Source organism: Rhinoraja longicauda, chromosome 18 (assembly GCF_053455715.1).
Source record: "Rhinoraja longicauda isolate Sanriku21f chromosome 18, sRhiLon1.1, whole genome shotgun sequence".
NCBI lineage: Eukaryota > Metazoa > Chordata > Chondrichthyes > Rajiformes > Arhynchobatidae > Rhinoraja > Rhinoraja longicauda.
The window spans coordinates 1,057,610-1,080,082 of NC_135970.1; the positions used below are offsets into that span (position 1 = coordinate 1,057,610).

A 22,473-nucleotide genomic window follows, 5' to 3' on the forward strand; every position below is an offset into this window, starting at 1 on the left:
CTGAAAGGGACCCATTTATCCCCACTCTTTGCTTTCTGTCTGCCAACCAATTTTCTATACATGTCAGTACCCTGCCTCCAATACCATGTGCTCTAATTTTGTCCACTAATCTCCTATGTGGAACCTTGTTGAAGGCTTTCTGAAAGTCGAGGTGCACCACATCCACCGGCTCTCCCCTGTCAATTTTTCTAGTTACATCCTCAAAGAATTCCAGAAGATTAGTCAAGCATGATTTCCCCTTCGTAAATCCATGCTGACTCGGAACGATCCTGTTACTACTATCCAAATGCTCCGCAATTTTGTCTTTTATATTTGACTCCAGCATCTTCCCCACCACTGATGTAAGACTAACTGGTCTGCAATTTCCCGTTTTCTCTCTCCGTCCTTTCTTAAAAAGTGGGACAACATTAGCTACTCTCCAATCCACAGGAACTGATCCTGAATCTATAGAACATTGGAAAATGATCACCAAATGATCACCAATTTCTAGCACCACCTCCTTAAGTACTCTGTGATGCAGACCATCAGGCCCTGGGGATTTACTGGCCTTCAGTCCCAACAGTCTACCCAACACCATTTCCTGCCTAATGTGGATTTCCTTCAGTTCCTCCGTCACCCTAGGATCTCTTGCCACTAGAACATCTGGGAGATTGCTTGTATCATCCTTGGTGATGACAGATCCTAAGTACCAGTTCAACTCGTCTGCCATTTCCTTGTTCCCCATAATAAATTCCCCTGCATCTGTCTTCAAGGGACCCACATTTGCCTTGACTATTTTTTTCCTCTTTACATACCTAAAAAAACTTTTACTATCCTCCTTTATATTATTGGCTAGTTTACCCTCGTACCTCATCTTTTCTCCCCGTATTGCCTTCTTAGTTATCTTCTGTTGCTCTTTAAAAGAGTCCCAATCCTCTGGCTTCCCACTCTTCTTTGCTATGTTATACTTCTTCCCTTTTATTTTTATGCTGCCCTTGACTAACCTTGTCAGCCACGGGTGTCTCTTACTCCCCTTGGAATCTTTCCTCCTCTTTGGGATAAATTGATCCTGCAACTTCTGCATTATTCCCAGGAATACCTGCCATTGCTGTTCCACCGTCTTCCCTGCTAGGGCCTCCTTCCAGTCAATTCTGGCCAGCTCCCGCCTCATGCCTCTGTAATCCCCTTTGCTATACTGTAATACTGACACTTCTGATTTTCCCTTCTCCCTCTCAATTTGTAGAGTAAAACTTATCATATTGTGATCACTGCCACCTAATGGCTCTTTTAATCTCGAGTCCGCTTATCAGATCAGGTTCATTACACAACACTAAATCCAGAATTGCCTTCTCCCTGGTAGGCTCCAGTACAAGCTGATCTAAGAATCCATCTCGGAGACACTCCACAAACTCTCTTTCCTGGGGTCCATTACCAACCTGATTTTCCCAGTCTACCTGCATGTTGAAATCTCCCATAACCACCGTAGCATTACATTTGCGACACGCCAATTTTAACTCTTGATTCAACTTGCACCCTATGTCGAGGCTACTGTTTGGGGGCCTATAGATAACTCCCATTAGGGTCTTTTTACCCTTACAATTCCTCAGTTCTATCCATACTGATTCAACATCTCCTGATTCAATGTCACCCCTTGCAAGGGAGTGAATATCATTCCTCACCAACAGAGCGACTTCACCCCCTCTGCCCACCTGTCTGTCTTTTCTATATGTTGTGTACCCCTGAATATTCAGCTCCCAGCCCTGGTCCTCTTGTAGCCATGTCTCAGTGATTCCCACAACATCATACTTGCCAATGTCTAACTGAGCCTCAAGCTCATCCACTTTATTCTTTATACTTCGCACATTTAAATACAACACTTTAATTTTGGTATTCACCTCCCCTCTCACACCGGTTACAATTGGCCCTGACCTTACTCTCTTATCCCTTCTAGAACTCCTTTGCATTTTCTACTGTATTCGCTTCCCCTTTAACTCCATCTTCATATTCCCAGTTTGTCAACCCCTCCCCCCACTACTTAGTTTAAAGCCACACGTGTAGCACTAGCAAACCCGCCTGCCAGAATGTTGGTCCCCCTGCTGTTAAGGTGTAACCCGTCCCTTTTGTACAGGTCACCCCTACCCCAGAAGATATCCCAGTTGTCTATAAATCTAAATCCCTGCACCAGCCCCTCAGCCATACATTCATATCCCCGATCTCTCTATTCCTGCCCTCACCAGCACGAGGTACAGGTAACAGTCCAGAGATAACCACCTTCGACGTCCTACTTCTCAGTCTCCTTCCTAACTCTCTAAACTCATGTTGCAGTATCTCCTTCCTCTTCCTCCCGATGTCGTTCGTGCCCACGTGCACAACTACTTCCGGTTGATCGCCTTCCCTCGCTAGGATGTTCTGAAGCCGGTCCGTGATGTCTTGAACCCTGGCACCAGGGAGGCAACAGACCATCCTCAAGTCCCGCCTGCCGCCACAGAATCTACTGTCCGTACCTCGGACAATGGAGTCACCCACTACTATGGCTCTTCCCGACTTCAGTCTCCCCGATCGAGTCTCCTTGCCTGGATTAGAGCCGCCAACCGGTCCGCCGCTCGGACTGGGAGCGTCTTCTGCCCCAACAGCTCCCAAGAGGGTGTACCTGTTTATCATGCCCCTTCTACACTAGCCCCACCTACTTGCATTTGGCCCATTTCCCTTTAAACCTGTCCCATCCATGTTTTTTTAAATGTTGTGATGGTAGCTGCCTCATCCACCTCCTCCGGCAACTCATTCCAGATACCCATCATCCTTTGTGTAGTAAAACAGCGTTGTCCCTTGTTTTCCTGTTAATTCTTTCCCCCTCACCTTAAACTGTGCCCTCTGCTTCGTGATTGCCTTACTCTGGGTAAAAGACTCTGCATTTACCCGATTTATTCCATACTTGGAAGTGCCGCATGTATCGCTGAAGATTTATTTGATTTCCCTGAAGTTAATCTAGCTATGAATATGTTTCAATCAGTTCAGGATGGGAACATTGTTTAAATGTTGTCAATCGAGGAAATGGTGCTATCTTGATGGAAACATACCATTGGGTTGAAGGTTCATTTGTTCTTTGGTAACATGTCCGGTTATTTTCTTTACAAATTTCTTTCATCTCTCTCCAAAGCATTTTGTGTTTTCTTTGTAATCACTGCCCTGTATGGTAGAGGAAGTATCCTGTTGCTGTTCAAATGGGCACTTTGTTTTTTTTATTTTTAAATCCCACACATCAGCTGTTTGGGGAAATCATTTTTTTGAAGAAAGTAGATGTGGCGTAATTTGGTGGGAATAATGAAAGCATTTGGTGGCTGGAGTCTGTTTCAAACCTCGTTAACATAGTGCAATTATAAAAGTAGGCCAGGACATGTTAAATATATTACAAGAGGAGGATTTGTAGGTCAGGTTCTCCTGCAGAATGTAGAGATATCAATTAATTTAATAGAGTTGGCTTGTGGGTTGTAGGAAACAGGTCAAGTCAAGTCAATTTTATTTGTATAACACATTTAAAAACAACCCACGTTGACCAAAGTGCTGTACATCAGTTCAGGTACTAAGAAACGAACATACAATGGCACACAAACATAACAGCACATACATAAACAATTCACAGTGCCCCCTCAGAGGGCCTCAAATGCTAGGGAGTAGAAATAGGTTTTGAGCTTGGACTTAAAGAAGTAGATGGAGGGGGCAGTTCTGATGGGGAGAGGGATGCTGTTCCACAGTCTAGGAGCTGCAAGTCAGTAGCCCCAAGTCGGCCGTCCTGAGGGACCTGGAGATAGAGTAGTGGGTTAGAAGATTTTTTGATATGGGGGGTGGGGGGCAAGCCCGTTTAGGGCTTTGTATGCGAATAGGAGGAGCTTGAAGTTGATTCTGTACTGTACTGGGAGCCAGTGGAGAGAGGCCAGAATCGGGGTGATGTGGTCCCTTTTACGGGTACCCGTCAGGAGTCTTCTGATGTGGCCTCAAATTTTTTGTAATTCTTGTGTTACCAAATGGGGAACAAATACTTTTTTCCATGTAGAAACAAGGAACTGCTGGTTTACCAAAAAGACCACCTGCTGCAAGTTCAACCTGCGGGCTGCATCTTGCTTGTTCAGTCCTTTTGTAATTTTATACATCTCTACAAGATCCCCTTTCATCCTCCAGTGAATACAAGCCCAGTGTTTCCAATCTTTCCCCATATGACAGTTCCTCCATCCCAGTGATTAATCTCGTGAATCTACGCAAGGATGTTCTTCCTCAAATTAGGAGACCAAAACTCCCACAACTGCAGAAGGACCTCCTTGCTCCTATACTCAAATCCTCTCGTTATGAAGGCCAACATGCCATTAGTTTATTCACAAAATGCTGGAGTAACTCAGCAGGTCAGGCAGCATCTCGGGAGAGAAGGAATGGGTGACGTTTCGGGTCGAGACCCTTCTTCAGACTGATGTCGGGGGTGGGACAAAGGAAGGATATAGGTGGAGACAGGAAGATAGAGGGAGATCTGGGAAGGAGGAGGGGAAGGGTGGGACAGAGGAGCTATCTGAAGTTGGAGAAGTCGACGTTCATACCACCGGGCCGCAAACTGCCCAGGCGAAATATGAGGTGCTGCTCCTCCAATTTCCGGCGGGCCTCACTATGGCACTGGAGGAGGCCCATGACAGAGAGGTCAGACTGGGAATGGGAGGGGGAGTTAAAGTGCTGGGCCACCGGGAGATCAGTTGCGTTAATGCAGACCGAGCGCAGGTGTTCAGCGAAGCGATCGCCGAGCCTGCGCTTGGTTTCGACGATATAAATAAGTTGACATCTAGAGCAGCGGATGCAATAGATGAGGTTGGAGGAGGTGCAGGTGAACCTCTGTCTCACCTGGAAAGACTGTTTGGGTCCTTTGATGGAGTTGAGGGGGGAGGTAAAGGGACAGGTGTTGCATCTCGTGCGGTTGCAAGGGAAAGTGCCCGGGGTTGGGGTGGTTTGGGTAGGAAGGGACGAGTGGACCAGGGAGTTGCGGAGGGAACGGTCTCTGCGGAACGCAGAGAGGGGAGGGGATGGGAAGATATGGCCAGTGGTGGGGTCCTGTTGTAGGTGACGGAAATGTTGGTGGATGATATGTTGGATCCGCTGGCTGGTGGGGTGGAAGGTGAGAACGAGGGGGATCCTGTCCTTGTTGCGAGTGGGGGGAGGGGGAGCAAGAGCGGAGCTGCGGGATGTAGAAGAGACCCTAGTGAGAGCCTCATCTATAATGGAGGAGGGGAATCCCCGTTTTCTGAAAAACGAGGACATCTCGGAAGCCCTAGTCTGAAACACCTCATCCCGGGCGCAGATGCGGCGTAGACGGAGGAATTGGGAGTAGGGGATAGACTTTTTGCAGGGGACCGGGTGGGAAGAAGTGTAGTCCAGATAGCTGTGCGAGTCGGTGGGCTTGTAGTAAATGTCCGTCACTAGTCTGTCTCCTGTGATGGAGATGGTGAGGTCCAGAAACGGGAGGGAGATGTCAGAGATAGTCCAGGTATATTTAAGGGCAGGATGGAAATTGGAGGTGAAGTGTATGAAGTTAGTTTTCTTCACTGCCTGCTGTAACTGTACGTTTACTTTCAGTGACTGATGTACAAGGACACCAATGTCTTGTTGCATTTCCCCTTACCGAACCTGACACCATTGAGATAATAATCTGCCTCCTTGTTTGCTCCGCCAAAGTGGATAACCTCACATTTATTTATATTATATTGCATCTGCCACGCATCTGCCCACTCACTCGACTTGCCCAGGTCACCCTGCAACCTCCTAACATCCTCTTCGCAGTTCACACTGCCACCCAGCTTTGTGTCATCTGCAAACTTGCTAGTGTCACTTCTCATTCCATCATCCAAATCATTAATATATATGGTAAACAGTTGCGGCCCCAACACCGAGCCTTGCGGCACTCCACTCGCCACTGCCTGCCATTTTGAAAAGGACCCATATATTCCTACTCTTTGCTTCCTGTCTGCCAACCAATTCTCTATCCATGTCAACACCCTACCCCCAATACCATGTGCTCCAATTTTGCTCACCATCCTCCCGTGTGGGACCTTATCAAAGGCTTTCTGAAAGTTTAGATACACTACATCCACTGGCTCACCTTCATCCATTTTACTTGTCACATCCTCAAAAAATTCCAGAAGATTAGTCAAGCAGGATTTTGCCTTTAATACGGGTGGCACGGTGGCGCAGCGGTAGAGTTGCTGCCTTACAGCAAATGCAGCGCCGGAAACTCGGGTTCGATCCTGAATACGGGCGCCGTCTGTACGGAGTTTGTACGTTCTCCCCGTGACCTGCGTGGATTTTCTCCGAGATCTTCAGTTTCCTCCCACACGCCAAAGACGTACAGGTATGTAGGTTAATTGACTGGGTAATATGTAAAAAATGTCCCTAGTGTGTGTAGGATAGTGTCGTGTGCGGGGATCGCTGGGCGGCACGGACTCAGTGGGCCGAAGTGCCTGTTTCTGCGCTGTATCTCTAAATCTAAATCTAAAAAAAATAATAAATCCATGCTGACTTGGACCAATCCTTTTACCACTATCCAAATGCACCGTTATTACCTCTTTAATAATTGTCTCCAGCATCTTCCCCACCACCGATGTCAGGCTAACTGGTCTGTAATTCCCTGTTTTCTCTCGCGCTCCTTTCTTGAAAAGTGGGATAACATTAGCTACCCTCCAATCCACAGGAACTAATTCTGAATCTATTGAACATTGGAAAATGATCACCAATGCGTCCACTATTTCTAGAGCTACCTCCTTGAGTACCCTCGGATGCAGACCATCAGGCCCTGGGGATTTATCAGCCGTCAGTCCCATCTGTCTACTCAATACTATTTCTCGTCTCATGCAAATTTCTATCAGGTCCTATTCACGTGCCCCACTGAACTCGTACATTCCTTCCTCCTACATTCCTGCCTCTGGCTTCACAATTCACAACTCTTTCATACTTTTGTCTCGCACCTTCTGTTTTTTATCTCTTGCCTTTGTTTAACCATCTGCCTATCCAAAACAAAAACCCTTGCCTGTTTTATAGGCCATGCTTTGTCCGGCCCTTCCTCTCTTCCAGCTTACTTCACAACCCCCACCCCATCCCCAACCCAATCAGTGTGAAGAGGTGTCCTGACCCGTAACGTCACTATCCGTGTTCTTCAGAGATGCTGCATGCCCGTCTGAGTTACTCCAGCACTTTGTGTCTTTTTTTTTAAACCACCGTCTGGCCTTCCTTGTAGCTTCAAAGCCCTTTTAACGTGAATCTTGTTCTTAATGTCGAGTCTTATTAACATCCGTTTGTGTTTTTTGCTTGGCTTTCAGATGGACCATCTAACCAAAACACGACCAAGGAATACTTTGGGATTGTAACTAAGGCAAGGAAGTTAATTTGAATGCGGACTATCAATAAAATGTGTATATGCGTGATATACAACATATGTCATGTATGTACCAGGTTACATGTCGTTGGTTTTCCACGTTGGCGTGTCTTTGTACTGTCTCCCGTAGTCTATCTGTTCTTTGTCTCCAGCTTCACTCCTGTAGCTTGCTTTCGATGCTGTGGAATATTCCAGTGGTTACAATACTGATGCAATATAATGTTATTGATCATGCCCCAATCTACATTAATTATGATCTGCCTATTCTGTTTTCAAACTATCCCAAGAGCAGAGGACAATGTGGGATGTGTAGATTAAAGAGCAAACTGCATCCACTTCTGCCAATACTGATGGAGGCAGTTTAGAGTGTATGTGTGCAATACATTTAACACAAAGTTATGACATAAGATTGTGAGAGGCAGTGTTGGAGGAACCAGGGTGGCATGGTGGCACAGCGTTTCAGCTGCTGTCTTACAACAGCAGAAACACGGGTTCGATCCTTAGTGCGGGTGCTGTCTGCATGGAGTTTGTACGTTCTCCCTGGGACTGCTTGGGTTTTCTCTGGGTGCTCCGGTTTCTCTCACATTCCAAATGTGCAGGTTTGTTGGTTAATTGACTTCAGTAAAATTGTCCCCAGTGTCTTGGATAGTGCTAGAGTAAGGGGTGACCGCTGGTCGGCGTGGACACAGTGGGCTGAATGCCCTGTTTCCTCACTGTATCTTAAAAGTAGTCTAATGGTAGCATCTGTGGAGGGAGGGACAGGTGATGTTTTTAATCGGGATCCTTCTTTAGACTGAAGGTAGAGGTGAGGGGGAGGGATATACTGGAGGCGAGAAAAAGCCAGAACAAATAATGGCCAACAACAAATGACTTCAGGAAGGGTGGAGCCCATCATGGCCCATTGTTGGCTGGGGAAGATGTGCTAACGAGAGGGTTACAGGATACGAACAGTGGAACTGGTAGGATGACGAGGGTGGGGGAGGGGAAGGAATGCAGGAATCACTTGAAATTTGGGAAACCAATATTCATAAAGCTGGGTTGGAAACTACCCAGGCGAAATACGAGGTGTAGTTCCTCCAGTTTGCATGTGGCCTCCCTCTGACAGTGCTCCTCCACTGTCAGAGGGAGGCCACATGCAAACTGGAGAAATAAGGGCAAAGCTATGGCCCATCCAACAACCACTGCTCATGAAGAAGGCAATCTTTGCATTTTGATGTTTCCTCACTGACCACATTGCCCGAATGTGGAAGTCCCCACAAAATAAGCATGCCTTTGTTCAAACAGATGTTGTCTAATTGGAAATGGAGCTGGATGCCAGGGGTTTACAGTCAAAGCCATTGTACTGGCCAAGAGAGCAGAAACGTGACAGCCGAGCTCTTGGCACCGTTTCTGTGCCAGTCACAATCCTTCACAGATTTGGTGAGGATCTTTGCATCACTTTACCGCCTGTGCAAGAAGAGGCTTTGTCCCTGTGGATCTGGTGCGCTACAATGCTGAGAACTGTTCTGCACTCTGTGTCTTCCTCTTTGCTTTACCGATTGTACTGGACTTTAGCTAGAATGTATTTATTATATTGTCCCATCTCGGGTCCCTTGAAATGTCACCTAACCACGTTCTCAACGAAGCTGCTTCTCGCCATCGACACCGGCGACTGTGCAATCCTGCTCCTTCTCGACCTCAGCGCAGCATTCGATACAGTGGACCACACCATCCTTATTGACCGTCTCCGGTACGCGGTTGGCATTGATGACACTGCCCTGAGCTGGTTCGCTTCGTACCTCAAAGATAGGAGTTTCGCCATCAACATAGGCAGTTATTCCTCTGCTCCAGCTAGCCTCTCCTGCGGAGTTCCACAAGGCTCAATCCTAGGCCCCATTCTCTTTTCTCTATACATGCTCCCCCTTGGCCAAATCATTCAAAGGCACGGCATTTCTTTCCACTGCTATGCCGATGACACTCAGCTTTACCTCCCCCTGAAACCCAACAACCAGTCAAATTTAAACAGCCTCTCACACTGCCTTGAGGACATAAAATGTTGGATGGCACAGAACTTCCTCCAATTAAATGAGAGCAAGTCTGAGGTCATCCTATTCGGCCCCCCCGACTCCATCAAATTGATAACAGGCAGTCTTGGAAGCCTATCCTGCCTAGTCAAACCGCATGTCAAAAACCTCGGCATGATATTTGACTCTGCATTAAAATTTGATAAGCAAGTCAACGCTGTGGTAAAAGCCAGCTTCTTCCAACTTCGAACCATAGCTAAAATCAAACCTTTCCTCAAATTCGACGACACAGAAAAAATCATTCACGCTTTCATTTCCTCCCGCCTAGACTACTGCAACTCCCTATACACTGGGATCAGCCAATCTTCCCTGTCCCGCCTGCAACTGGTCCAAAACGCCGCAGCGAGACTCCTGACGGGTACCCGTAAAAGGGACCACATCACCCCGATTCTGGCCTCTCTCCACTGGCTCCCTGTACGGTACAGAATCAACTTCAAGCTCCTCCTATTCACGTATAAAGCCATAAATGGACACTCCCCCCCCTACATCAAAAATCTTCTAACCCCCCTCTCTAACTCCAGGTCCCTCAGATCGGCCGACTTGGGGCTATTCACTATCCCACGGTCTAGGCTTAAACTCAGGGGTGACCGCGCTTTTGCGGTTGCAGCTCCTAGACTGTGGAACAGCATCCCTCTCCCGATCAGAACTGCCCCCTCCATCGACTCCTTTAAGTCCAGGCTCAAAACATATTTCTACTCCCTAGCGTTTGAGGCTCATTGAGGAGGCGCTGTGAACTGTTTGCGTGCTACTGTATGTTTTCATTTTTTTTTTTCTATTGGAACCTAATCAAATGTACAGCACTTTGGTCAACGTGGGTTGTTTTTAAATGTGCTATACAAATAAAATTGACTTGACTTGACTTGACTTGACTTGACCTGCTGCGTTACTCCAGCACTCTGTGCCTTTTTCCGTAAACCAGAATCCACAGTTCCTTGTATCTCCATATTAACTCATCTGATTGGATAGCATGCAAAACCAAACATTTTACTTGTTCATGTGACAATTAAACATAACCCTGATCCAGACAGTTTCCCACAATTACCATGACTTTCCAACAACTCTTTTGTGTTTCCACTAAAGGGAGATGCACAGCAAAAAAGAAACAGCTTCTTCCCCTCTGTTATCGGGGCTGTTCCCATGTTATATCTCCAAAATACGAGAGTTTCATATGAGGAGTTATCGTCACACTGCCTGAAAACGGACCCTCCTTGCTCATACCACCAACACGCCCCATCTACACTCGTCCCACCTGCCTGCATTTGACACGTATCCCTCTAAACTTATCCCATCCAAATGTTTTAAATGTGCTAATACCTGCCTAAACTACCTCCTCCAGCGCCTTGTTTCAGAAATCTATCACACTTTGTGCGGAAAAACAAAGTTGCCCCTTAAATCTCTCCCCCCTTCTCCTTCAACCTTCGTCCTCTGATTCTTAACTGACTTAGAAACATAGAAAATAGGCGCAGGAAGAGGCCATTCGGCCCTTCGAGCCAGCACCGCCATTCATTGTGATCATGGCTGATCATCCACAATCAGTAACCCGTGCCTATCTTCTCCCCATATTCCTTGATTCCACCAGCCCCTCGAGCTCTATCTAACTCTCTCTGAAACTCATCCAGTGATTTGGCCTCCACTGCCCTCTGTGGCAGAGAATTCCACAAATTCACAACTCTCTGGGTGAAAAAGTTCCTTCTCACCTCAGTTTTAAATGGCCTCCCCTTTATTCTAAGACTGTGGCCCCTGGTTCTGGACTCCCCCAACATTGGGAACATTTTTCCTGCATCTAGCTTGTCCAGTCCTTTTATAATTTTATACGTCTCTATAAGATCCCCTCTCATCCTAAACTCCAGTGAATACAAGCCTAGTCTTTTCAATCTTTCCTCATATGACAGTCCCGCCATCCCAGGGATCAATCTCGTTCTTCTCTGGTTTAAATACTCTGCATTAACCCTATGTATTCCTGCATTAACCCTATGTATTCCTGCATTAACCCTATGTATTCCTGCATTAACCCTATGTATTCCTGCATTAACCCTATGTATTCCTGCATTAACCCTATCTATTCCCGCATTAACCCTATCTATTCCTCTTGTGATTTTATGCACCTCACAGCCTCCCGCACTACAAGGAATAATGTTTAGGCTACTCAACCTCTCCCTGTAGCTCATGCCCTCAAGTTCTGCCAATATCCTCGTAAATCTTCTCTGCCCTTTCCAGCTTGACCACGTCTTTCCTATAACATGGTTACTTGTCTCTATGTTTTATCCATGTCAATGCTGAAGTAAGTCAGGGCTTGGAGTTGTAACTTCTGCAAGACTACTCTGGATGAAGCAATGGGAGCTATTATTAAGCTGATGAATCTTGTTGTATGGTTCGATAAGGAACCACTTGTGTGGGTCATATTCCTAATTATTGGCTTTGTAACTTGGTCGGCTCGATGGCGCAGTGGTGGAGTTGCGGATTTACAGCACCAGAGACCCGGGTTCATTCCTGACTACGGGTGCTGTCTGTACAGAGTTTGTACGTTCTCCCTGTGACCAAGTGGGTTTTCCCCGGAACCTCTAGTTTCCTCCCACACTCAGGTTAATTAGCTTTGGTGAAGATTATAAATTGTTTCTAGTGTGTAGGATATTGTTAGTGTATGGGGATCGCTGGTCAGTGCGGACTCGGTGGGCCGAAGGGCCTGTTTCCACGTTAAACTAAACTCTAAACTTCTTAGGACTTCATCTGTGGACTTGCCAGCTGAACGTGTGGATCTTCTTTGAATGGAAGTCTCTAGTAGTTGATGCCATGGCCCAGATATCCAGCAGAAATGGGTTCAAGCAGTCTACCTCTTCAACAACAGGCCCCTCGGCCATGCGAACCGTCGACAAGGAAGAAGCTTTGCAAATGGAGGCGGAGGCCCTGGCCAAGCTGCAGAAGGAGAGGCTCCAGAGTGTGAAGGAGGACGTTCCGGTGTCGGTGTCTGCCGGCAGTGCTTGCTCCAAGTCGGCCAATGCCAAGCAGGAGCACGATCTCATTCACTTTCCCGAAGCAGAGAACTCCAATAAGCAGGCCGTCAATACGCTGTCCGACCAGGACATCGAGAAGCTCACTGCAGCCGAACTCGAGAAGTTGCTGTTGGACCGAAGCTTTGGTCTGAAGCACATAACACGGCCACACACGCTGCCCAATACTCCCCTGGTCAGCCCATCCTTCTCCGGCCAATTCTACAGTCGGGCACCTTTCTCTGGGGGTCAGTGGACAGGCGGGTTACACAGGCCTGTGGTGCAAACAGCTAGTTACCGGTCAATGTCCGTCACCTTGCCCAAACCTCTGGACCCGTTTCAGAACGGCTTTGGCCCTGCACAGACCCCGTACCGTCCTTCCGAGCCCATCTACGTGGGACTTCACGCAAAGCCCTACCTGTCCTTCCCTCTTCAGCCTTCCACGCCCGTCTGCCCGCACACCATCCTGCCCGTCTATGGCACTGTCACGCCCGAGCTCGCCAACCTGTACAACAAAATCGCCAGTACGTCGGAGTACCTGAGGAACAGCAAGTCCAACAGTGACCTGCAGTCTGCCAGCACCATGATCCCCAAGCTGCCATGTGGAAAGAGCCCCAGCGATGTCAGCAAGTTTGACTGGCTGGATCTTGATCCGCTCAGCAAAGTGAGGATGGAGAGCGTGGAGTTGGTGCAGAGCGCGGCAGAGGCCGGGCAGAAGGTGGACACGGGAGCAGTGGCCGGTGACCCATGGGAACAGGTGTTGCAGAAGCAGACTCCGTCAGAAAGTTGCCAGCCCGATGCCAAGGCTGAGGACACCTCGTTTAAGCAGCAGCCTGGAAAACCCACACCTGGACCTTCCGTTACACGAAGCTTGTCTCTGAACCTACGCTCCACAAGTTCACAGATTTCACATCGAGCGCAAGAATCAAACGCCACAACTTTACAGGTACCGTTTCTTTTCCCCATGTTGTTTCTAAAAGAAAAATTATTTTGCTCTTTTTATGTTAATATTTTTTATCGGTTAACTGATAATCCAGAGAACTGTCAAACTTGCCTGCTGTAATTACAAGGAACTGCAGATGCTGCTTTATACCAAAGATAGACGCACAATGGTTCCTATAATTTGCTGTCAAACTGACAGCAATTATGAAAGGCAGCACAGCGGCATATCAGTAGAGTTGCTGCCTCACAGCGCCAGAGACTCGGGTTCAATCCTGACTGCGGGTGCTGTCTGTATAGAGTTTGTATGTTCTCCCAGGTTTGTAGGTTAAATGGCTTTGGTTCAAGGCCCTTCTTCAGACTCCAAAGGTCCCCTATCCACGTTCTTCAGAGATGCTGCCTGACCCGCTGAGTTACTCCAGCACTTTGTGTCCTATTGTGCATTAACCAGCATCGACAGTTCCTGGTTTCTGCAGCTCCTTTCATTTTCCTTATTTTACTTCCTGTAAAATAGTTTCATGTGGACATGCGATCAATTTGTCCAGGAAACTATTGAGCACTGTAACTGGGATTTCCAGTACACGATCGAACTCTGGTTTGAGTGGAATGGAGAGCTGCATTCCTTCAGCTTGGCCTCAGGCTGCTTCTTCTGACGTGACCCAAACAGTGGGGAAGGTTTGCAGCATTTTCTGACTAACCAGGCAAAGGTTGCAGCTGAAAAACATTCCTTTCAACAAACGAGAGGCCTTATTCAGCAAGCACACTTCCTGTTTATGTAAGACAGCCTGGGCTAACTTCACATTGCTCGGGTGAAGTGCAAGGAACAATGGATTAGTCCCGGACCTGTGTATTTTGACATAAGGATTTGCAGTTGCTGATTTACAAACAAAGATATTCTGTTCAGTTCTGGGCACCATGTTATAGGAAAGATATTGTCAAGCTGGAAAGGGTTCCGAGAAGATTTACAAGGATGTTGCCAGGACTAGAGAGTGTGAGCTGTAGGGAGCGGTTGATTAGGCTGGGTCTCTATTCCTTGGAATGCAGGAGGATGAGGAAAGATCTTATAGAGGTGTATAAAATCATGAGAGGAATAGATCGGGTAGACGCACAGAGTCTCTTGCTCAGAGTAGGGGAATCGAAGACCAGAGGACATAGGTTCAGTGTGAAGAGGGAAAGATTGAATAGGAATCCGAGGGGTAACTTTTTCACACAGAGGGTGTTGGGTGTATGGAACAAGCTGCCAGAGGAGGTAGTTGAGGCAGGGACTATCCCAACGTTAAAGAAACAGTTAGACAGGTACATGGATAGGACAGGTTTGGGGGGATATGGACCAAGTGCAGGCAGGTGGGACTAGTGTAGCTGGGACATGTTGGCTGGTGTGGCTAAGTTGGGCCAAAGGACCTGTTTCCACACTGTATCACTCTATGACTCTTTGACTCTAAAGACACTAAGTACTGGGCTAACTATATAAAGACAGTGCTGGAGTAACTCTATAAAGACACAAAGTACCGGAGTAAGTCCTGGAGTAGTTAAATCCCCCTACCTGCACTCCTTTCTCCAGCTTCACAATTCACAACTCTTCAATCCTTTTCTCTCACACCTTCTGTCTTTTCATCTCTGGCCTTTGTCCAACCATCTGCCTATCATAAAGCTATCAGACCTTCAGCCTGAATAAAAGTCTCAACCAGAAACGTCACCTCTCCGCGTTCTCCAGTGATGCTGCCTACCTGCTGAGTTACTCCAGGACTTTGTGACCGTTTAACATTAATCCCCCCTCGCCCATATTCACACTACTCATCAGGCTTTGTCCTGCCCCTCCTCTCTTCCCCCCTCCGCTCCACCCCTACCACAATCGGAAGGAAGCAGGGTCCCAAACCAAAATGTCACCTATTCGATAAACTGCAGATGCTGGTTTACAAAAAAAAAACACAACTTGCTGGTGTAACTCAGTGGATCAGGCAGCATCTCTGGAGAACACGGATAGGTGATATTTTGGGTCGAGTCTCTTTTTCAATCTGAAGTAGGTTCCCAACCCGAAACAGGTTTGAAGATGGGTCCCAGCCCAAAACGTCACCTATGGATGCTCTTTAGAGATGCTGCCGGACCCACTGAGTTACTCCAGCAGCTTTGTGTCTTGGTCTGAAGATAGGTCCCAGCCCAAAACGTCACCTACCCATGTTCTGCAGGGATGCTGCTTGACCCACTAAGTTACTCCAGTACGTTGTGTTATTGTTGGATTGCTCAGGAGAAATGTAAGCAAAAATGTATTGGTCATGCGAATTGTATTTACATTTGTCTTTTGTACAGTTGATTTAAAGTGTCGAATTTCCTCTTGTGAGCATTTTTGCCATTCCAGGGCAGCTGCCAGATAGTTTATTATTCTCCCTCTATTGGAGATACTTGAGTGGACATCAGGAAACTACACAGTTCTATGAAGATGTTGTTGTGTGGTGCTTGGACTGTGGTGTATATGGTGAATTCCCCACAATGATTCCCACATGATGGGGTGCCAGTTCTGAATGGCTTTCATCCACGTATTTATGAAACTTGTTGCTTTTTTTTAGTTAACTGTTCATAGTGGAAAAGATAGTTTGTCAGCCATTCAATTCCGTAGGCATTGCAAAGAAAGCTGTAATTTTGTTCCATCTGAATACAATAGACAATAGGAGTAGGCCATTCGGCCCTTCGAGCCAGCACCACCATTTCCCTCTGATCATGGCTGATCATCCACAATCAGTACCCCGTTCCTGCCTTCTCCCCATATCCCCTGACCGCTATCTTTAAGAGCTCTATCTAACTCTCTCTTGAAAGCATCCAGAGAATTGGCCTCCACTGCCTTCTGAGGCAGAGAATTCCACAGATTCACGACTCTGAGTGAAAAAGTTTTTCCTCAACTCTGTTCTAAATGGCCTACCTCTTATTCTTAAACTGTGGTCCCCAACAAAAGTAGATAGAGAGGTTAGGTTTAGATTTATTGTTGTTATGTGTACTGAGGTACAATGAAAACCTTAGTTTTGCATTTAGTATTTAAATCAGATAATATGCATGAATACAATCAAGGGCAGCGCAGTGGCACCAGCTGGCAGAGCTGCTGCCTCTGAGCACCAGAGACCCAGGTTCGATCCTCATCATGGGTGACGTCCGTGTGGAGTTTGCACGTTTTCACTGTGACCATGTGGGTTTCCTCTGGGTGCTCTGGTTGCTTGGGTTCATTTGGCTTCAGTACAATGATCCCTAATGTGTGGGGAGCAGATGAGATAACTTAGGAGCGGAACGGTGGTGCAGTGGTAGTGTTGCTGCTTCCAGAGCTTGCAGCGGCCGGGACCCGGGTTGGATACCGTGTACGGTTGCTGTCCGTACGGAGTTTGTACATTCACCCCGTGACCACGTGGGTTTTCTCTGAGATCTTCTCTTTTCTCTCACGCTCCAAAGACGTCAGGTTTGTAGGTTAATTGGCTTGGTATAAGTGTAAGTCGTTAGTACGTGCAGGATAGTGTTAATGTGTGGGGATCACTGGCCGGTGTGCCCAAGGACCTGTTTCCGTGCTATATCACTAAACTAATCTAAACTAAACTCGTGTGAACGGATGATCGCTGTGGTCTCGGGCCTATTTCCATGCTGTATCTCGAAACTAAACGAACCTATAATACGTAGAGTGAGGGGAAAGATAGACCGTAGAGAATATATTCTCAGCCATATTGAGTGTTAGCAATATTTTTTCTTTAAAATTTTGCATATTTTTCATGTCTTGTTTTCAGTCAGGTAAATAAAAATGTCCTCTCCAAACAATTCAGTTTGAATTGGATATAAAACATTCGTGCTGAATCTTGTCTGAACAATTTACTGTTTGACTATTATCCAGCAATTCTTTCCATCGCCTCTGATGTCCCGGTAGAATTGGGCTGAAATTCAGTCCGACATTCCTTGCTGTTAATACTTTCAGTGAGCATGTAATTTTGTAATTATTTTTGGAGGTTAGTTGGACAGGCAAAATGGAAATATTTCCTTTGGTTAATGTATGTACCTGCATTCCTATTTCTAAAAATACAATGCAATCCAAGTAATCCAAGTAATCACAGCTGGAGATTGGATCAGAACTTAAACTGCTGGAGCTGCTCTACAAGTTGAGCACCATTTGTAGAGGCAAAGGGGTGGTTGGCGTTTCAACTCAAAGGGGTGGTTGGCGGCATGCTGGGCCATCGGTAGAGTTACTGCCTCACAGCTCTTCCAGCGCCGGGGACACGAGTTCGATCCCAACCACGGGTGCTGTCTGTACGGAGTTTGTTCGTTCTCCCCATGACCTGCGTGGGCTTTAGCTGAGATCTTCGGTTTCCTCCCAAACACCAAACATGTACAGGTTTGTAGGCAAATTGGACTGGTAAAATGTAAAAATTGTCCCTAGTGTGTGTAGGATAGTGTTAATATGCGGTGATCGCTGGTCGGCGCGGACCCGGTGGGCCAAAGGACCTGTTTCCGCGCTGTGTCTTTAAACTAAACTCTGTCTGAATGTTCAATGGGACTTTATTTGTGACATGTACTGAGCTACAATAAATTTAATTGTTGTACACTGTTCAGTGCAAGTATCACTGTACATCAGCACATAGATACACCTTAGATAAGCATTTCAGATACAGCACCAGTGTAGAGCAGTAGTGTACTGATGCCTTATACTGAGTCTCCAGTTTGGCACCATTTCCAAGTCCCAGTTGTTGTGAGTGCAGGGTTGGCCTGACCTGACCATGAAGGTCTGTTGTCCTGACGATGTTGCAGGGTTGGCCTGGCCAAGCGTAGCTGTGGTGTTCCCCACCGCTGTTCCACCGCTATAGGCCGCACCCGGTCCACGCGCTCGGCCTCTTGGAGTGGCGCCCTGTCTAACCGAGCCCCAGACTGCTGCAGGACCTCCAGTGGGGCCTGGTCTAATGGAGCCCCAGGCTGCTGCAGGGCCTCCAGCAGGGCCCGGTCTAATGGAGCCCCAGGCTGCTCCAGGGCCTCCAGCAGGGCCCGGTCTAATGGAGCCCCTGGCTGCTGCAGGGCCTACTGTGGGGCCAGGTCTAATGGAGCCCCATGCTGCTGCAGGGCCTCTAGCAGGGCCCGATCCAACCAAGCCCCAGGCTGCTACAGGGCCTCCAGCAGGGCCCGGTCTAATGGAGCCCCATGCTGCTGCAGGGTCTCCAGCAGGGCCCGGTTTAATGGAGCCCCAGGCTACTGCAGGGCCTCCAGCGGCCCACTCCCCCATCAATGTGGTGCAGTCTATTCTACTGAAGACTGTTTAGGCTAAAAATTAAAATACAGCACGGTGTTTTAATGACGGAATATTTTTCTAGACTAGACCCTTTCCCTGAAGCAATTGCAAAATTGTGAAGAGATTTTGCTATTTTGTAGAGTCTCGTTTCTCAGCCCTGATCAAAGATACTAGAGGAACAAGATGGACCACTCCGTTGAAATCGCCTATACTGAAGTGTAGTATGCAAAGGAGCCGTTTTAGTAGGCAAAACCCGCCATTCGTTATGCCTCTCGCAGTGTAATCAGTGTTTCTGGGGAACAGTGTGTGTGATGATACCATTAAAATGCAGAATATATCTCATCTATCAATTCACAGATTTTTGTTATTTTTCTTTTAAAATATTTCTGCAAGTGTCTGCCTACTAAAATGGCGTCATGACATACTACAGTTTTTAGGGTCGAGTGGTCTATCTTGTTCCTCTAGTATCATTGGTCCTGATGCAGGATTTTGACCCTGGCCTCCCTCCACACACAGATGCTGTCTAACCCGCTGAGTTTCTCCAGAAATGAACATAAAGTGCTGGAGTACGATGGCATAGCGGGTGGCACGGTAGAGTTGCTGCCTTACAGCGAATGTAGTGCCAGAGACCCGGGTTCGATCCTGACTATGGGCGCTGTCTGTAGTGCGTTTGTACATTCTCCCCATGACCGTGTGGGTTTTCCTCGAGACCTTCAGTTCCCTCCCCCACTCCCAAGACGTTCAGGTTCGTAGGTTAATTGGCTTTCTATAAATGTAAATTGTCCCCAGTGTTGTGCAGGATAGTATTAGTGTGTGGGGATTGGTGGTTGGCACGGACGCAGTGCGCCAAAGGGCCTGTTTCCGCGCTGTATCTCTAAACTAAACTAAACAGGCCAGGCAGCATCTCTGGAGAAAAGTGATGGGTGATGTATCGGGTCATGACCCTTCTGAAGAAAAATCCTTTAAATATCATTCCAAAATAGTAAACACTGTGGTGCATAGTCAGCAATTTGGGTTCTACATATAAATTCTTTAGTTGGATTTCTATTTCGGTTCTGTCTGACACTTCAGTGAAATGCTGTTGCAAAAACGACGGTATTGAAGTAATTTTAAATGGGAGGGCAGGGGCAAGTAGTAAATACTTGCTGTGCTCAGGATAATGTTTTTTTCACAGTTAGAAATTACATGTACTCAAGAATATTTTGCGGACTTTTATTAATGCAAATGCCCAACGCGAATTGGAGGAACAACACCTCGTATTTTGCTTGGGTAGCTTACAACCCAGTGGTATGAATATTGGTTTCTCAAATTTCAAGTAGTGCTTGCTTTCCCCCTCTTTCACCCCTTCCCCACCCTACTTCTCGGACTAGTATCGTTGTCACCTTCCCCCTCAGCCAACAATGAACCATTCTACATTTCCTTTATCAACGTCCCCTTTGATCTGTCATTTTCACACCTTACCCTTCCATATCTCTAGACTCTCTGTCCTCTGACACAGTCTGAAGTAGGGTCTCGACCCGAAACGCCACCCATTCCTTCTCTCCAGAGATGATGCCTGTCCCGCTGAGTTACTCCAGCACTTTGTATCCATCACATGGAGTACATACAGTAGGTTTGTCTTGCTGCTTGGGTTAAACCATTGGGTCTTAATGTGCCCATGCTTTTGTCAGGATTATATTTCCCCTCTCTTGCCAATGATTTTGTCAATTTTAGAACAAAGAGCAGTGCAGCACGGGACAGACGCTTCGATTGACATTGTCCTCACTGAACATGATGCCAACTCATCTGTCGTATGTTGAAAGACTGGAGCAATTAGGCTTGTATACACTGGAATATAGAAGGATGAGGGGGGATCTTATTGAAACATATAAGATAATTAGGGGATTGGACACATTAGAGGCAGGAAACATGTTCCCAATGTTGGGGGAGTCCAGAACAAGGGGCCACAGTTTAAGAATAAGGGGTAGGCCATTTAGAACGGAGATGAGGAAGAACTTTTTCAGTCAGAGAGTGGTGAAGGTGTGGAATTCTCTGCCTCAGAAGGCAGTGTAGACCAGTTCGTTGGATGCTTTCAAGAGAGAGCTGGATAGAGCTCTTAAGGATAGCGGAGTGAGGGGGTATGGGGAGAAGGCAGGAACAGGGTACTGATTGAGAGTGATCAGCCATGATCGCATTGAATGGCGGTGCTGGCTCGAAGGGCTGAATGGCCTACTCCTGCACCTATTGTCTATTGTCTATCTCCTCTGCCTGTACGTGATCCATATCCATATGCCCATCCAAAAGACTCTTGAACGCCACTATTGTATCTGCTCCACTTGGCAGCACGTTCTAGGCACCCACCACCCTCTGTGTTTTTGAAAAAAGTGTCGCACACATCTCCTTTCAATTTTGCCCCTCTCGTCTTAAAATTATGCCCTTTCAGTCATTGATATTTCCACCCTTGGGGGGGGGGGGGGGACGTTCTGACTGTCCACTCTAATTTTAATAAATGTGTACTTTAAAATAATTTTGCACTAAAGATATTTTTTCATTCATTGTAACCAAGAAGGTTAAGTGCGGTTCTTTCATTAGATGGTTGTAGAAAGTCCTACTCTTAATATTTTGTTAAAAGCTGTAGATACAATATTAAGAACTACAAGCTGTTTGTTGCTTTTATCAAACTTGATTCCACAATATTAATTACAGTTAATGTTGATTATCAGGGTCCTAACAAGAAACATCACCTATCTATGTTCTCCAGAGATGCTACCACGCCCGCTGAGATACTCCAGCATTTTGTCTTATTTTTTGTAAACCAGCATCTGCATAACCTCCAAACTCGTGTCAATAACAACTTCCCATATCCAAAACCAAAGCAAAATAACTAACAATTGCAGATAAATTATAATTCTGAGCATTATCCAAAGTGCTGATTTTGGATCCTGCCCTTTGCATTTTTTTGTGATTATTGTTTAACGTGAATGTAATATTCTTGTCCTTGCATTACACATGGCTGAGTCCATCTCATTTCACAATCTAATATTCTTGTCCCTGCATTACACATGGCTGAGTCCATCTCATTTCACAATCCACACTACTCTAAATATGCATGTGGGAAGTTGACATTAGTTTCAAACTCTACTTTTATTACAGGGTGAAAATGGGACCAGTAATGATCTTGCGAGAGAGAAATTTCTTGAACAAATCAGATCACAAAATGGGGAGGTGGCAGCTTTTCGCCAAGAGATTATTAAGTAAGTTTGACCAAATGTTTTATTTGCTACTTGTTTAATAAATGATTCAGAACTGCATGAATGTGTGTTCAAATGTTATCAATTTTGAAGGTTCCTTCAGTGCTGTCCCGATCCATCAGTGGGTCATAGATCCATAGAGTCATCGAGCACAGAAACAGGCCCTTTGGCACAACTCGTCCATGCCGACAAAGTTGCCCCATCTAACCTTGCCCCATTTGCCCATGTTTGGCCTGCAACCTTCTAAACCTTTCTCATCCATGTACCTTTCTTCGTATTTCCAGTTGATTCCACATGTCCCAAACTCTAGAAGTTGAGCACAGGTTGCAGAATATGGGTTTTAAACAGTTGCAGCATGGTGGTGCAGCGGTAGAGTTGCTGCCTTGCAGCGCCAGAAACTCGGGTTCAATCCTGACGGCTGGTGTTGTCTGTATGGAGTTTGTACGTTCTCCCTGTCTTAGCCCGGGTGCTCCAGTTTCCTCCCACACTCCAAAGACTTACAGTTTATAAGTTAATTGGCTTTGGTAAAAATTGTAAATGATCCCTAGTCTAGTGTGTAGGATAGTGGCAGTGTGCAGGGATCGCTGGCCGGTGCAGACTTGGTGGGCCGAAGGGCCTGTTTCCGCGCTGAATC

The 22,473-nt window shown here is 46.6% G+C and overlaps 1 protein-coding gene across 3 annotated transcripts in view; it reads left to right on the top strand.

Moving 5' to 3' along the window:
- pik3c2a (phosphatidylinositol-4-phosphate 3-kinase, catalytic subunit type 2 alpha) overlaps positions 1-22,473 on the top strand; it is a 141,429-nt gene that overhangs the window by 19,174 nt on the left and 99,782 nt on the right. For 2 of the 3 annotated variants that reach the window (XM_078414953.1, XM_078414954.1), the window contains exons 2-4: positions 7,323-7,375; positions 12,161-13,374; positions 21,742-21,842. In XM_078414953.1, the coding sequence (XP_078271079.1) occupies positions 12,232-13,374; positions 21,742-21,842 (1,244 nt within the window). In that variant the 5' untranslated portion in view covers positions 7,323-7,375; positions 12,161-12,231. Of the gene's footprint in view, positions 1-6,289; positions 6,359-7,322; positions 7,376-12,160; positions 13,375-21,741; positions 21,843-22,473 lie in introns of those variants that run through there. The other variant, XM_078414955.1, reaches the window with a different exon arrangement.